The 17,960-nt window shown below is 38.4% G+C and overlaps 1 protein-coding gene across 2 annotated transcripts in view; it reads right to left on the minus strand.

Annotated features, from left to right (window-relative positions):
* Positions 1-17,960, minus strand: part of brinp1 (bone morphogenetic protein/retinoic acid inducible neural-specific 1) — a 521,352-nt gene that overhangs the window by 177,118 nt on the left and 326,274 nt on the right. For both annotated transcript variants that reach the window (XM_061876412.1, XM_061876411.1), the window contains exon 3: positions 14,405-14,595. In XM_061876412.1, coding sequence (XP_061732396.1) covers positions 14,405-14,595 — 191 coding nt within the window. The remainder of the gene's footprint in view (positions 1-14,404; positions 14,596-17,960) is intronic.

Here is a 17,960-nt window from a genome sequence, read left to right on the forward strand (position 1 = left end):
AAATATCATTTTAAATGTCTTTATTTTTATTGTCAACACAAAATGAAATCACAATTTTAATGAACAAAATGAGGTTCAAGAAATTTGAAACATTGCAAATTAAATAATAAAAAAAACAACCATTTGAATTGGTCCAGGTTATCGGGGACTGTTATTACTAACGGGCAGGTTTTGCGGTGCGACTGCAGCCAGGCACGTTAGAAAAAAAAAAAGAAAATGAAAAAAAAAAAAAGAAAACCCTCGTCTCCATGGCAATGCTTCTGTCGCTTTCATTCATTTGCCGCTTTTCCACTAACGCAGGGGGAGGCAACCCTGAACGTTGAAAGAGCCATTTTAGACCCAAATAACAGAAATCATCTCTGTCTGGAGCAAATGAGAGAGAGGGGGGGTTTTCTGCTCACATCACGCAAGTGACGTCAATGTTTGGCCCTCGAGAGCCACATACCACACCGTGATTGGTAGATTCCTTCAGCTCCGCACACAAGGCTGTCAAGCGCCATTCATACAAAACTTGCGGGCCGCACTAACATTAAACTTTCATATTAAGGTGGGGGCCGCAAAATAACGTCTCGCGGGCCGCAATTACCCCGCGGGCCGCGTGTCTGAGACCCCTGATTTAGAAAAATATCATAATATGACTCCTTTAATGCGCCTTATAATCCGGTTCACCCATTGTATTAAAAAATAAAAACCCCGAATAAACCCACTCATCGGCAGTGCACCTTATAATCCGGTGCGCCCTATGGTCCAGAAAATACGGTAAACTCATTTCTTGTGAATCGAGTTACGTCGAGACTGTATTTCTTATAATATTGATGATCAGGGCTGGCAGTTTTGGAGAACCCCAACATTTCTGAGATTTTCAATTTGAGGTTTGAATAATCTATAAGCCAAAATCACCAAAATTAAAACCAAAAGAAGGCTTGAAATATCTTAAGTGGCCTGTTATGAGACCTATGTCATACATTAGTTTCCCCTTGCAAATCTAATTGCTGGTATAAACAAACTTTTGCACAATATTGTATTGTTTTTAGTTCCACCTGCTATATATTAGGTTTTAAGATGTGTAGTAAAGCCTGATTACTTAACAAACTGTGAAGCAATGCTCCAAAGGGTCGACATTATGTGCATGAGGAAAAAGATCAGGTATCGTTGGTCGCATATTAAATCTTATTGGATGTTTTATGCATTGTGAAGTGTTTTTAATTTGCTGTTTGGTAAGACTGACCACACTGTGCATCCTCATCTTCCTGTTTTGAGGACATCAGGCTGGTTATATATGATGTGTCCACTTAAAGTGCAGTAATATCGGCGGATGGATGTAATTTTTTTGCCATTTGCATAAGCTGATTTGGATCAAAGCATAAGCTGCTGAGAGCCAGCGTCCATTGCAGTAAACATTTTTGTTTTGCATAACAGGGCAATTATAGAAAGAAATAGACCAAACAAAAATGTTCACTGCAGCTCTCAGGAGGTTTTATTCCTTGCACTGCTGTATCACACCTGGATCACATTTTTCCACTTCAACCATATTGTATGAATGATGCCAATTTAAGGTGCCCAAATCTGATATCGATATGGGTCTGATTATATCGGCTGTCCAATAAGCACTCTGATTTCAGCAGTTATACTTGTGCAAAGGTGATCGAGGAGCACGCAACTACACAACAGCTACGCACGCAATAGCAGGCACGCTAGACATATGTAATAAGTAGAGATGTCCGATGATGGCTTTTTTGCCGATATCCCATATTCCGATATTGTCCAACTCTTAATTACCGATTCCGATATCAAACGATACCAATAAATACAGTCGTGGAATTAACCCATTATTATGCTTAATTTTGTTGTGATGCCCCGCTGGATGCATTAAACAATGTAACGAGGTTTTCCAAAATAAATCAACTCGAGTTATGGAAAAAAAATGCCAACATGGCACTGCCATATTTATTATTATTTATTTCTCCTTGCACTGCAGTATCACACCTGGATCACATTTTTCCACTTCAACCATATTGTATGAATAATACCAATTTAAGGTGCCCAAATCTGATATCGATATGGGCCCGATTATATCGGCTGTCCAATAAACACTCTGATTTAAGCAGTTCTGCAGCAGTTGTACCTGTGCAAAGGTGATCGAGGAGCACGCAACTACACAACAGCTATGCACGCAATAGCAGGCAAGCTAGACATATGTAATAAGTAGAGATGTCCGATAATGGCTTTTTTGCCGATATCCCATATTCCCATATTGTCCAACTCTTAATTACCGATTCCGATATCAACCGATACCGATATATACAGTTGTGGAATTAACACGTTATTATGCCTATTTTTGTTGTGATGCCCCGCTGGATGCATTAAACAATGTAACAAGGTTTTCCAAAATAAATCAACTCGAGTTATGGAAAAAAAATGCCAACATGGCACTGCCATATTTATTATTGAAGTCACAAAGTGCATTATTTTTTGTTTAACATGCCTCAAAACAGCAGCTTGGAATTTGGGACTTGCTCTCTCTGAGAGAGCATGGGGAGGTTCAGGTGGGCGGGGTTGAGGTGTGTGTGTGGGGGAGGAGGGTAGGTAAGGGGTAGTGGAGCGTGTCCCGGAATAGTTAGTGCTGCAAGGGGTTCTGGATATTTGTTCAGTTGTGTTTATGTTGTGTTACGGTGCGGATTTTCCCCCCGAATCGTGTTTGTCATTCTTGTTTGGTGTGGGTTCACATCGTGGCGCATATTTGTAACAGTGTTGAAGTTGTTTATACGGCCACCCTCAGTGTGACCTGTATGGCTGTTGAGCAAGTATACGTTGCATTCACTTGTGTGTGTCCAAAGTCGTAGATATTATGTGAGTGGGCCTGCAGATAGATGCCATATACTCCAATACATTATTTTTCTGACAAAGTCGGTGAACGTTTGATACTCTAGGCCTGACTAAAAAACAAATTTCCACTAGGTGTCAGTAGTGTGTTACTATTAGCTCCAGATGAAATTGAATTATAAAAATCAGATAAGCTTCGCTTCTTCGAACTCCTTTTCGGACATGATGTATTGTGAAATGATGAAATTGCCAGATGTATAATGTTGTAGGTATGTCATGTTCGAAATAAACTAAGATGCAGACATGACAGTTGTGGGTAAATGCGGCGTTTTAAATGTAAGTTTTTAGAACCGATACCGAAAATTTCCGATATCACATTTTAAAGCCTTTATCGGCTGATAATATCGGCAGTCCGATATTATCGGACATGTCTATTAATAAGTGTCCTAAGTTAAACAATATTGCAGTTTTGAAACACCACATCTGTTAATATAAACAAGAATGAAGTATTTTAGTTGGATAGTACTTAGAGCCGCAAAGTCTCCAAGGCAGAAGTTAACTAGAGAGTAACCAGTAACAAACGTGTCTGTATTCTACAACTAACTGCACCACTTAAGGCAATGTCATTGATTTTTGGGATCCATGCTGCGCTTTTTCATGCTCGTTTCTAGTCACGGTAAGTGTTTTTCTGCCTTTGTGCTGGTTTTTGTTTTCAAAGCCAAGTTTTGTACTTCCGCTGTGAACGCCTTTTGTTTACACTCTTTGTTTTTGTTGTATTTTCGAGTTAATATTAAAATATATCGTTACCTTCACATCGTGTCCGATCCAGTCGCTTTGCACCACGGGACAACAAACCTCACCACAGTCCAAGTCTTGACACCCCTAAATTTTCTTAGCATGTTGCCTTCTGCACAAAAAACCAAAGTACGGAACTAAAAGTTGTTACTTTGACATCTTTCACTGGATTTTCCTTTAAATCGGGTGCAGTCAGGTTCCTCAAAAAAAAAAAAAAAAAACACTTCGCCAAGTCATTTCAATAAGCCATTTCGGCTCATCGGCACTGAGCGCAGGCGACCGGTGCATGGAAATGGCCTCAGATCCGATCAGAGGTTGTGCATTCACAAGGAAGCGAGCAAAAGAAGTGGAATGAGCTCCAAGGCGCTGTCACCTTTTCAACCCAAATCTATATAATTCGCTGCCTGTTGATGCTAAAGAAGTCATCAGCATGACAACCGGGACTTTTCTGTTCAACAGGTTCGCCCCTCTGAATTGATCTCTTAAAGGCCTACTGAAACCCACTACTACCGACCACGCAGTCTGATAGTTTATATATCCATGATGAAATATTAACATTGCAACACATGCCAATACGGCCTTTTTAGTTTACTAATTTGCAATTTTAAATTTCCCGCGAAGTGTCGTTGTCACACATATGGATCATGTTTTGTTTTGTCATGTTATGTTTTGATTTTGGACATTCAGTCACGTTTTGCACTTCCTGGTTTTGTTTGTTTCCATGCCAACTCATTAGTTTTCACCTGTCACATCCCTGTTCTCAGCCTCACACATGTTTTCACTAATGATCGTAGCTATTTAAGTCACTCTTTTTCTTGTCTTCGTCCTGGGATCTTCACACACGCACACACGCCACCCTTGCTGCACCTCCTGCATGCCCTCGTCCAGTTCTATGCCTTGTAAGTTTGTGTATTTATGCTATTGTGCTAGTTTTGTTTATAGTCATTATCATTCATGCCAATCGAGCAAGTGTTTTCGTTTAATGTTTGTAGTTTGCAGCATGTATGCTAGTCTTTTGTTTGTTCATACCCAAGTGTCTGTACCTCCTTGTGAGCGCCCTTAGTTTGTTTATTTTTTATTATAGCGTTTAAATAAACAACCACGTACTCACGTCCATGCCTCGCTCGTGCTGATTCTCATCTGCGTCGAGGAAACAATCCACGTCCAAGCTTTGTTGTGACAGTTGTGGTGAAAATGTCGCGGTATGATGACGAGTGCGTTTGACGTCTCGGGTTGTAGCGGACATTGTTTTCCAGCCAGATCCCAGCCATAAGTAGTCTGCTTTAATCGCATAATTACACAGTATTCTGGACATCTGTGTTGCTGAATCTTTTGCAATTTGTTCAATTAATAATGGAGGAGTCAAAGTAGAAAGATGGAGGTTGGAAGATTTTAGCCTTTAGCCACACAAACACAGCCGGTGTTTCCTTGTTTAAAATTCCCGGAGGTGAAGCTTTACTATGGATCAGAGCGGTCAAGCGAACATGGATCCCGACCACATGTCAACCGGCAGTTTTCGGTGAGAAAATGGTGGTAATAAGTCGGCTCTTACCGGAGACATGAGCGGAGCTTGTGTCCTCCTGCGGCTGTAAAAGAGGCAGCTGCGACTTTCTTGGCTCCTCCATGGCTTGGATCAAACACCCGTGGCCACACCCCTCCGACTTTCAGGTACTATTTAATCTCACTAAAACACTATTAACTCAATAGGCGGATCAGGGATTTTCCAGAATTATCCTAGTAATTGTGTCTAATAACATCTGAATCGCTCCCACTGCAATCGGTGGATTGCAGCTGCCTTTAGTACCGAAACAAAGCCGGCGTTTCTTTGTTTTATGTGAAGTTTTAACACAGAGTGGTCAAACGAACATGTTTCTCTACGTCAACCATCAAGTTTTTGGATGGAAAAATTGTGATATTAAGTGAGCTCTTACCGGAGACTTGAGTGGATTATGCGACCTCCTGCTGTAGCTGTCAAAAAGGCAGCTGTGATCTTGAATCCTCCATTGGCTTCTCTGAGAGACACTGGCGTTCACCGCCGCCGTCCGACTTTCAGGTATGACTTTATAATCGCACTAAAACACTATTAACACAATAGGCAGATCAGGGATTTTTCAGATGTATCCTAGTAAATTTGTCTAATAACATCTGAATCGCTCACACTGCCTTCGCCTGGAGCGGTCACCTATTCTTTTTTTTTTTCTAGTCCTTCACTCTAAATTTCCTCATCCAGGAATCTTTCATCCTCGCTCAAATTAATGGGGAAATTGTCGCTTCCTCGGTCCAAATAGCTCTTGCTGCTGGTGGCTATGATTATAAACAACGTGAGGATGTGTGGAGCCCTACAACCCGTGACATCACACGCACATAGTCTTCTACTTCCGGTACAGGCAAGACTTTTTTATTAGCGACCAAAAGTTGCGAACTTTATCGTCGATGTTCTCTACTAAATCCTTTCAGCAAAAATATGGCAATATTGCGAAATGATCAAGTATGACACATAAAATGGACCTGCTATCCCCGTTTGAATAAGAAAATCTCATTTCAGTAGGCCTTTAAATTCCACAGTGCCACCCCTCAGGTTAATTCCCCCTTTGTACTTCTGGGGAGGAATTGTAGTAATTCCGCATTTCAATTTCTTCATATGGACACTACGCGCGGGTTTCACTGGGAATAGACGGCACAAAGCGGACTGATTTTTGGACATACGTGAGACAGATGGCGTGGAATATGTCCAACCATCGCAGTTCTGCCCTTCACAATAAGTTTGATGGCACTAGCAGCCTGTAGCGTTTATATACAGCCTCACTTGCGCAGTAAATCCTTCGCCGTCTAAAAGCTGTGAAAAACGAGCCGCTGTAAAGCACACTGTTCCCCGCCAGAGCGTTTACGTCGAGGCACTTTCAAGATTTTGTCAGTTATTACGGCTCGGGTACCTCGCAGCCGTGGCGTCTTTAATCGAGGGGAAAAAAGTCTGAAATTCATTCCGATTCTTTAAAAAAAAGTTACTCCGTCACTTGTGGAAATCCTCTACATACGCTCTCTGCGAGGTTTAAAGGCCTACTGAAACCCACTACTACCAACCACGCAGTCTGATAGTTTATATATAAATGATGAAATCTTAACATTGCAACACATGCCAATACGGCCTTTTTAGTTCACTAAATTGCAATTTTAAATTTCCCGCGAAGTGTCCTGTTGAAAACATCGCGGAATGATGACGGTTCTGTTGACGCGTGCTTTTGACGTTATTGGTTGGAACGGACATTTTATCCCAGCACCACTCATGGCTAAAAGTCGTCTGCTTTGATCGCATAATTACACAGTATTTTGGACATCTGTGTTGCTGAATCTTTTGCAATTTGTTCAATTAATACAGGAGACTATAAAGAAGAATGCTGTTGGTGGATTGCAGCTGCCTTTAGCAACACAAACACAACCGGTGATTCTTTGTTTGTTGCAAAGCTTTAATATGGAACAGAGCGGTCAAGTGAACATGTTTCCCGACCACATGTCAACCGGCAGGTTTCGGTGAGAAAATTGTGGTAATAAGTCGGCTCTTACCGGAGACATGAGCGGAGCTTGCGTCCTCCTGCGGCTGTCAAAGAGGCAGCTGCGACTTTCTGGGCTCCTCCATGGCTTCCATCAGAGACACTGGTGGTCAACACACCCCTCCGACTTTCAGGTATGACTTAATAATCTCACTAAAACACTAGTAACACAATAAGCAGATAAGGGATCTTCCAGAATTATTCTAGTAAATGTGACACGATGGCGAGGCATGGTGGATGCGTGTTGCTACCCCAGGGATGCAAGAGGACCAGGACAGGCAGGAGTTGCAGGTAAGATTAGATTTAACACAAAACATAAAAAAACACTGGTACAAAATACAAAGAAAAGGAGAGCTAGGCTAATAATTAGCAACTAGAGCAGAGTACAGGAATAGACGTGCAGAGCGCACGCGAAGCTAAGGCGACACTTAGCAATAGTGATTACAAAAAGAAGAACCAACGTGCGTGTTGCAAGTAGCAAACAAACTGGCAAGAGCGTACTTAGGTAGCAGAAGGGCTTAAATACAGAAAACATAATTACAAACCGGTGTGTGAATGAGCCCTGCAGGAGGAGCAAATTAGGTAGTCATGGTGACGAATGTAAACAAGGAAGTGCGCTATGAAACGGGATCGAATGAGTCCAAAACATGATCAAACATAATAGGAAAATACAAAAAGGGGACAAAACATACTAGATGTGTGATCCGGAAGCCGTATCACAACAAAATGTGTCTAATAACATCTGAATCGCTCCCACTGCCGTCGCCTTTTTTTTTCTTTCTAGTGCTTCACTCTAACTTTCCTCATCCACAAATCTTTCATCCTCGCTCAAATTAATGGGGAAATCGTCGCTGTCTCGGTCCGAATCGCTCTAGCTGCTGGTGCCAATGATTGTAAACAATGTGAGGATGTGAGGAGCTTCACAACCCGTGACGTCACGCGCACATTGTCAGGCAAGGCTTTTTTACTAGCGACCAAAAGTTGCTAACTTTATCGTCGATGTTCTCTACTAAATCTTTTCAGCAAAAATATGGCAATATCGTGAAATGATCAAGTATGACACATAGAATGAACCTGCTATCCCCGTTTGAATAAGAAAATCTAATTTCAGTAGGCCTTTAAAGCATTGATTGAAACTACGCTCGGGGTCAAATAAAGTATGGAAATGTTGAGATAGAAGCGAAACGGTGGGCAATTGGTGAGCTTTTGCCCACGTCTGAAAGCTTGACATAAAGTTGTACCTGGATTTAAGAGTGTTTTGAGATAAGAGCAATGAGTTACAAGCATCCCCGCCATTATTTTGTGAAAAAAATGCCACAGTGAAGCCCATAAGATGCGGCCAAAACATCACATCCATCCATCCATTTCTACCGCTTGTCCCTTTCGGGGTCGCTGGAGCCTATCTCAGCTGCATTCGGGCAGAAGGCGGGGTACACCCAGGACAAGTCGCCACCTCATCGCAAGGCCTACACATTAGACGGACAACATTCACACTCACATTCACACACTAGGGCCAATTTTAGTGTTGCCAATCAACCTATCCCCAGGTGCATGTCTTTGGAGTTGGGAGGAAGCCGGAGTACCTGGAGGGAACCCACGCAGTCACGGGGAGAAAATGCAAACTCCACACAGAATCGAACCCAGGACCTTCGTATTGTGAGGCAGACACACTAACCCCTTCTTCCACCGTGCTGCCTCCGGTTGCCCCTATACCAATATTTTAGTACCGGTACTAAAAGGTTATATTTCTTCTATTATTTACAGTATTTATTTAATAACTGTAGTTATTAGTCATTTTTATTGTATTTTTTTTTTTTCATTTTATGTTAAAAGTTACAAATTAAAAATGTGCTGTTTATAGGGGAGCCAAACATCATTGATTGATTGATTGATACTTTTATTAGTAGATTGCACAGTACAGTACATATTCCGTACAATTGACCACTAAATGGTAACACCCGAATAAGTTTTTCAACTTGTTTAAGTCGGGGTCCACGTTAATCAATTCATGGTAAATTGTATTCAATGTATTTTAAATGGTGGCGTGGATTTGAGACACGAGAGTTTTGAATTAAGAGCTCCATTATAAAATTAAGTCAAATTTGATTGATTGATTGAGACTTTTATTAGTAGATTGCACAGTACAGTACATATTCCGTACAATTGACCACTAAATGGTAACACCCCAATAAGTTTTTCAACTTGTTTAAGTCGGGTCCATGTTAATCGTAAGTTGAGGTGTGCTACTGTATTTATAATTATTTCCTTAAACTTGAGGTAGCGAAGTTTTAATTGCCTTGGTCTGAAATCATCACATTTTATTAAAAAAACAAAAACAAAAAAAAACGGCATTAGCTTAAAATCTTTAAAAAGAAAAACGTGTATGATGTGTAAAATGTAAACAAGTCCTCTGCATACCGCCTGCATAAATCTTTGTACGTAGCTCTTTCATTTCCTTTGGCTTTCATCTGACACTTGTTCCATAACGAGGAGCAGCACAAGCCAGGAAGAATGCTAATGAATTCATTAAACATAGTGGTGTAACGATACACAAACATTTCGGTTCGGTATATACCTCGGTTTAGAGGTCACGGTTCGGTTCGTTTTCGGTACAGTAAGAAAACAACAAAATATATATTTTTGGGTTATTTATTTACCAACTTTTCTAACAATGGCATAACATATATATACACGCAGGGTCCATTGCCAGGGTTAATGTGGTCAACATACATAAAATAAAAACTAAATAAGCTAAGGATCAGAATGGTTTCTTAACAAAACCTTTCTACATATAAAGTGTTTTTTTTTATTGATTGATTGAGACTTTTATTAGTAGATTGCACAGTACAGTACATATTTTGTACAATTGACGACTAAGTGGTATCACCCCAATAAGTTTTTCAACTTGTTTAAGTTGAAAAGTCCACGTTAATCAACATTAAACTGCCTCAAATTGTTGCTCAGATTAAATAAAATGACAAATATTTTCTTCTACAAATATAAAGTGCAACATTAAACAGTTTTAAGTCAACTCAGCCTCAGAATAACTTTTCTTTCCCCCCCTCAGCCTGGCTAACTTGATAGTAAGAGGATATATGTTCTCATTGTTCTTCCACCATAGAAGTGGGTCAAAATCTAGTTTTAATGCAATAGACCAACCCCGCGCGACCCCGAACAGGACCAGTGGCAGAAAAATGGATGGATGGATAGTCTTAAATGTGCTACTATAAAAACATTTGTTATTGCTTTAGCCCTTCCTGGCTGGCCGAGGAGAGGCTGCTTGAATGCGGTGTTTGCACCACGCTCCTCTTTCTCTTCCTTAAAGGGAGGTTGACTTGGGGGTGGTGCCGCTTCAAAGGGGTTAGCATGTTTGACGTGTTGGCAGAAGCATACCCTACTGCTACTGAACAATGTCGGCAAACCTCCGTCCTCCATTGTTGTATCGCACCACGAAGCCGAAGTGTTCCCAAAGGGGAGATGAGATGTTAACGAGGCAGGAGGGTCTTCCAGCTCTGGTCCTTGCCTGGTCGCTGCTAGCCTGCCGTGTGTTGAGCCTCGCTCTGCATTGTTTACACAACGTGCGGTGCGCTACCTAAAAAGTCTGTGTGGAAACTCGTTCGGTACACCTCCGAACCAAAACGAAACCCCCGTACCGAAAAGGTTCAATACAATAATATTCTTACACCCCTAATTAAATCAAATTTAAGGTGCACATTCTTTTTTTTTTTTTTCCTCGCGTCATTATGGGAAACTTCCTGTGGCATTAATTGGAAAGAGAAACTGCTGTTTTTGTTTTGTTTTTTTTTCTAAACTTGACAACTGATTCTATAAAAGTTAGTTTGAATCTACTTTAAAGCACTGAGGACAATGGACTGTATAAATGCACTCGGAGGAATGTTAATGGCTGTGTGCGAGTAGTAAGAAAAAAAATTGAAATGCAGAAGCAAAATTGCCATTTAACTTTCTATAACATGTCCACACACCAAAGTATCATTATGGAAGTATACCACACACACACACACACACACACACACACACACACACACACACACACACACACACACACACACACACACACACACACACACACACACCAACGAGTATTAATGCATTCTATTTTCTATTCCATTCCATATTACAGGCAAATGGACCAACCCCTAATGGAAATCTTTACACTTGACCAGTGAAATTTAAGTTGCCTGCAAAAACCCGGTCCTTCCCCTCCCAGAGTGTATAATGACTCTGGAGACCATAAAGTGTAGGTGGCCACGGAGAGAATTAGCCTCTTCCTCTTGATTACTAGCCTGCTGAGCACCTTTATTGTGTTCTATAACCGTGTTCTTTAATGGACAATCCCGAGAGGGAGATAGTGAGAAATGGATCGACCAGCAACTTGAGACAAAATGGCCTCAAGGTTAAAAGATAATGTAAAGATGGTTCAGACGTGACTCTTTTACTTAGTTTTTAAGCAAAAACGACAGGTTTATTTAGATACTTCATGCATTTTTTTGATGTGTGTTAATAAACAACATGATGATCTCTCATGATGTGTTGTATTTACTGTTTTGTTTCCACTACCTTTTTGCTACCTTCTCTTCTCTCTGGACTGGGCTGGGTCATTGTGTTTATTTTTTGCTCTTGTGCACTTCCCTGCTGCACTATTTTGGTTGTTGTCGTTAAATAAATTTTTACATGCACTTTGCCTGCCATCTCTGCATCCTCAGGTCAGGACCAACACTCGAATGGCTTATGTTTACAATAGTTATCCATCCATCCATCCATTTCTACCGCTTGTTGATTCTATCTCAGCTGCATTCGGGCGGAAGGCGGCGTACACCCTGGACAAGTTGCCACCTCTTCACATTAGTTATATAATTTAAATTGTGGGTTAACACTTTAGTATGGGGAACATATTCACAATAAATTTGTTTCCTATTAGAGTAAAAAATACCTAATTTAGAGTTATTTGGGACACTAGGGCAACATGTAAGGGTTAGGGGTACTAATAAGCAATAATTCTGAGGTTATTGAAGGAAGATGGCTTACTGGTTGTACTGTATAATAAGACCATGCGAAATAAGGCATTAATACGTACTTAATAATGACTAATTAAGAGCCAATATGTTACTAATGTGCATGTTAATAAGCAACTAATTAATGGTGAATATGTGTTCCCCATACTAAAATTCACTAAAGTGAATTTTAATTTGTGCTATAAAACAGTGTCATGATCTCTCATGACAATTTGTATTAGTTTCTAGTATGGTGTTGTATATCCTGTTTTAGTGCTTTTATTTTTGTTTCCAATATCTTTTTACTACCTATTCTTCTCTCGCCTGAGCATTTTTCCTTTGGACTGGGCTGGGTCACTGTGTTTGTTTTTTTTGCTTCCCGGTTGCACTATTTTGGTTGTAGTCATGAAATTACTTTTTACATGCACTTTGCCTGCCATCTCTGCATCTTGGGTCAGGACCAACACTCAAATTGTTTGTGTTTACATTAGTTATCATCCATTTTCTATCGCTTGTCAATTCGGGGTTGCAGGGGTGAGCCTATCACAGCTGCATCCAGGGGGGAAGGCGGGTTTACACCCTGGACAAGTCACCACCTCATAACATTAATTATTTCATTTAAATTTTGGGGTAACACTTAAGTATTGGCTGTATGTCTATCTGTGTTGGCCCTGCGATGAAGTGGTGACTTCTCCAGGGTGTAAACCTCCTACCGCCAGAATGCAGCTGGGATAGGCTCCAGTGATACCCCCATACCCAAAGGGACAAGCGGTAGAAAGTGAGTGTATGGATGGACTTTAGTATGGGGAACATATTCATCATTAATTAGTTGCTTATTAAATAATTATTTGGGACACTAGGGCAACATTTTAGGTTTAGGGTTAGGGTGACTAATAAACAATAATTCTGAGGTTATTGAAGGAAGACTCTTATTTAATGGCTTACTGGTTGTATAATAAGACCATGCAGAATATTAATTATAGTACTTAATTATGACTAATTAAGAGCCAATATGTTACTAATTTGCATGTTAATAAGCAACACATTAATGGTAAATATGTGTTCACCATACTAAAATTCACTAAAGTGAATTTTAATTTGTGTTGTAAAACAGTGTCATGATCTCTCATGACAATTTTTGGTATTGTGTTTTATATCCGGTTTTAGTGCTCTTATTTTTGTTTCCACTTCCCTGCTGCACTATTTTGGTTGTTGTCATTAAATACATTTTTACATGCACTTTGCCTGCCATCTCTGCATTCTTGGGTCAAGACCAATGCCCGGTGTATACTCGGGGCGGTATAGCTCAAGTTGGTAGCGTGGCCGTGCCAGCAACTTGAGGGTTCCGGGTTCGATCCCCGCCTCCGCCATCCGAGTCATTGCCGTTGTGTCCTTGGGCAAGACACTTTACCCACCTGTTCCCAGTGTTACCCACACCGGTTTAAATGTAACTTATATATTGGGTTTCACTATGTAAAGTGCTAAAATCGGGCGGAAGGCGGGGTACACCCTGGACGAGGTAAAGTGCTTTGAGTCACAAGAGAAAAGCGCTATATAAATATAATTCACTTCATTCAATGTTTTTATGTTTACATTAGTTATTTCATTTAAATTGTGAGGTAACACTTTAATATGGGGAACATATTCACCATTAGTTAGTTGCTTAATTTAGAGTTATTTGGACACTAGGGGAACATGTAAGGGTTAGGGGTACTAATAAGCAAAATTTCTGAGGTTATTGAAGGAAGACTCTTAGTTAATGGCTTACTGGTTGTATAATGAGGCCATGCAGAATAAAGCATTAATAAGTACTTAATAATGACTAATTAAAAGTCAATATGTTATTAATTTGCATGTTAATAAGCAAGTAGTTAATGGTTAATATGTGTTCCCCTTACTAAAGTGTTACCAATTTTGGCTAATAAAGTTCTGTTTATGAAGGGTAAATTCTGTATTACTTTTCAACTGTAGGAGGAGCCCCAAAATGCATCTGTATTTGGAGAATGAGTATATTTTATCCGGAAATGACATCAAATTAAAGTATTTTCAATTTGTGCAAGGGATGATTAAGTTTAAAAAGGGCCTTTCGCATTTACCAGTTTTATCAAAGTCCCGAAGCATTTAAAAAATAATATATATATATATATATATATATATATATATATATATATATATATATATACACACACACACAAGCCATTACCCAAACCACTGAAGCTCTCTTACCTCCCAGGGTGGCCGAGATGAGAATGTGGGTCCCATATTTTTTAATGATGGTGTGAATGAACTGCTGAGTGGTCGGTCTGCGGCCCAGCAGGCGTACACTGCGTTGGAACTCCGGCATCAGCGGCACGGGGTTCCGGATCAGGTCCCGCCTCTCAATGGCCGTGTTCCTCACCTTCCAACGTGCAAATTCCCTGAAAATGACAGGAAAAGTCAGGTCAAATTGTCAATTTTTCAAGACCAGCTAATTAAGGGCTGTGTCGCTGCATCGCTTGGCCCTGATGCAAGTGGATAATAAATAAATATAAATGAATAATAACACATACTAGAAGAGGGATTCCTGAAAGAACTGCGTGTGAATACTCCAATGCTGAAATTGAACTGAAATCCTGGATTTTTTTTTAATAATTGTTGAAGTATATCACACAATTCCCAATCAAGCAGAATATTTTGAAGTTGAATCAGATAAAAAATGTGGGAATTAGGGAAGTTTGAAAAATGGCCCATTGGGAATTTCCCAAAAATGTGGGAATTTCACACATTTGTGTATTCAATTGCAATTATAAATAAATAGTGACACATTTAATTAATGATTTATTGTTTATATTTATCTAATTTTGTTTATTAAATAAATAATGACACATTTAACTGATTATTTATTGTTTACATTTACCTAAATGTGTGAATTAAATACATTAATGACTCATTTTACAGCACATGTGTGTATTTAATTGCAATTATAACAAAATAGTGACACATTTAATTCATGATTTATTGTTTTTCACGGATCTAATTTTGTTTATTAAATAAATTAAAGACAGATTTAACGAAATATGTGTGTATTTAATTGCAATTATAAATCAGTAGTGACACATTTAAATCATTATTTATTGTTTTTATTCATTCAATTTTGTTTATTAAATAAATGAATGACACATTTAACAACACATTTGTGTATTTAATTGCACATATAAATAAATAGTGACACATTTAATTAACTGTTTATTGATTTTTTTAAAACTAATTTTGTTTATTAAATAAATGAATGACACATCTAACAACACCTTTCATTCATTATTTATTGTTTTTATTTATCTTATTTCGTTTGTTAAAACAATGAATTGCACATCGAACAACACATGTGTATTTAATCGCAATTATAAATAAATAGTGACACATTTAATTAATTATTTATCGTTTTTATTTATTTTATAATTGTATTTATTAAATAAATGAAGGACAAATTTAACAACACCTTTGTCTATTTAATTGCAATTAAAAATAAATAATGACACATGTAATTAATTGTTTATTGTTTTCATGTATCTAATTTTGTTTATTAAATAAATGAATGACACATATAACAACATTTGTGCAATTATAAATAAATAGTGACACATTTAGTTCATTATTTATTGTTTTTATTCATCTTATTTTGTTTATTAAATCAATGAATGGCACATCTAACAACACATGTGTATTTAATTGCAATTATAAATTAATAGTGACACATTTAATTAATTATTTATCGTTTTTTTTATCTAATTGTGTTTATTTAAAAAATTAATGACACATTTACCAACACCTTTGCCTATTTAATTGCAATTAAAAATAAATGACACATTTAACTAATTGTTTATTGTTTTCATGTATCTAATTTTGTTTATTAAATAAATGAATGACACATATAATAACTTTTGTGCAATTATAAATCAATAGTGACACATTTAATTAATTATGTATTGTTATTATTCATCTAATTTTGTTTATTAAATAAATTAATGACAAATTTAACTGCACATCTGTGTATTTAAATGCAATTACAAATACGTAATGACACATCTAAATAATTATTTGCTGTTTGTATTTATCTATTTTGGTTTATCAAATAAGTTAATGACACATTTAACAACACAAGTGAGTATTCAATTGCAATTATCAGTAAATAATGATACATTTAATTAATTTTGTATTGTTTCTATGTATCTTATGTTGTTTATTAAAAAAAATACTGACACCTTTAACAAAACATGTCTGTATTTAATTGCAATTATGAATAAATAGTGACACATTTAATTAATTATCTATTGTTTTTTATTCGTCTAATTTTGTGTTGAATACACATTTGTGTATTTAATTGCATTTATAAATAAATAATGACACATTTAATTAATTATTTGTTGTATTTATTTATCTAATTTTGTCTGATTTGGCTGGCCATTTTAGTGGAGGTATAAAGTCAATGCATGGGACAAACAGCATTGACATTTGACCGCGGTTCCAAAATAAAACAAAATCCAAATACGTCCGTCAGATAGATCTCGCGAAATATTTGCAAGGGTGTTTTGTGATGTTTACTTGCGAGGCCGCTGAGACGCACGTCAGGGAGAAGCATCACCGCAGACAGAGATGCAGAAATCTCTGTTACGCCGTGGCAAAGCACCTAAGCCCCGAGGATAAAAGTGCCAGGTGTCTGCCATGCTGAAGCGCTAAAGAAGACACGCTGTCACTGAGTCAATAGCTAACGCGCGCCGTGTTCACCAAGTAAAACGTCAGTGATTAGGCATTCAGGTAAGAAGCCGACATTATCTGTGTGGGGAATATCTGAGACGGCTCACGCAAGAAGTGCACAATAGTAGGCTCTGCTGTGGATTCTTAATGTACAATTTTAACATCGGCATGTTAATCCATCATTAGCTGGCTATTTTATTCCGAGCTGACGGTTTGTGTTTACTTAAAAAGACGATATAATTTTAAATTATTAAGCATAGGCATTTGATTTTGTGTGAAATAATTCAATAAATAGCTTTTTTTTATTATTGTTTTTGTTATGATCCGATAACCCGGATCATACCATATTGTTGTTTTGTTCCTTTTTGTATCACATTCTGTTATTTGACTCCTTTATTTCCTGTTTGCTCTGTCACCATGATTGCTTATTAGTTTCACCTGCCCCTTGCTTTCGAGGCACACCTGTCGTTGCTGATTACTGCCTTATTTAAGCCTGCCCTTTTTGTTCATTCTTCCCCGGATCCTAATTTGCTTTTATGCAACAAGTGACGACTGCTTTTCCATGTTCATACTCGCTACCTATCGCGCTACGCCTTGTTTATTTCTAGCTCTCATGCTAGTTGTTTATGTTTTCCTTTTTGTGGCTTTGCGACAAGTGTAAGTGTTTCTGTTTGTTCCCCGAGCTTCCATGCTAGTGGTTTTTGTTTGCCTTTTTTCTGCCTAGCACCAGTATTTTTGTTTTTAGCCTTTTATTAGTTAAATAAATCCTGCTTTTCTTATCATACGCTGTGTGTGTTCTTGCCCGAACGCATCCTCGGAAGAACAAATCCGGCATCGCTATGCCCAGCAAGCGTCACAGTTTTGACAGCTTGAGCAAATCAAATGCACCTCTGCTGGTTGCAGATGAGTAGTGCACTCTACAGTACATCATTCAATGGTATGCATATTTCAACAGAAAGCTCAATTAATTATTAATTATCAATATTATTATTGGCCGACGCGTATTAGTGTTAGTCGTTAACTCGTCGAGATTACACAATAAATATGT

Source organism: Nerophis ophidion, linkage group LG17 (assembly GCF_033978795.1).
Source record: "Nerophis ophidion isolate RoL-2023_Sa linkage group LG17, RoL_Noph_v1.0, whole genome shotgun sequence".
Classification (NCBI taxonomy): domain Eukaryota; kingdom Metazoa; phylum Chordata; class Actinopteri; order Syngnathiformes; family Syngnathidae; genus Nerophis; species Nerophis ophidion.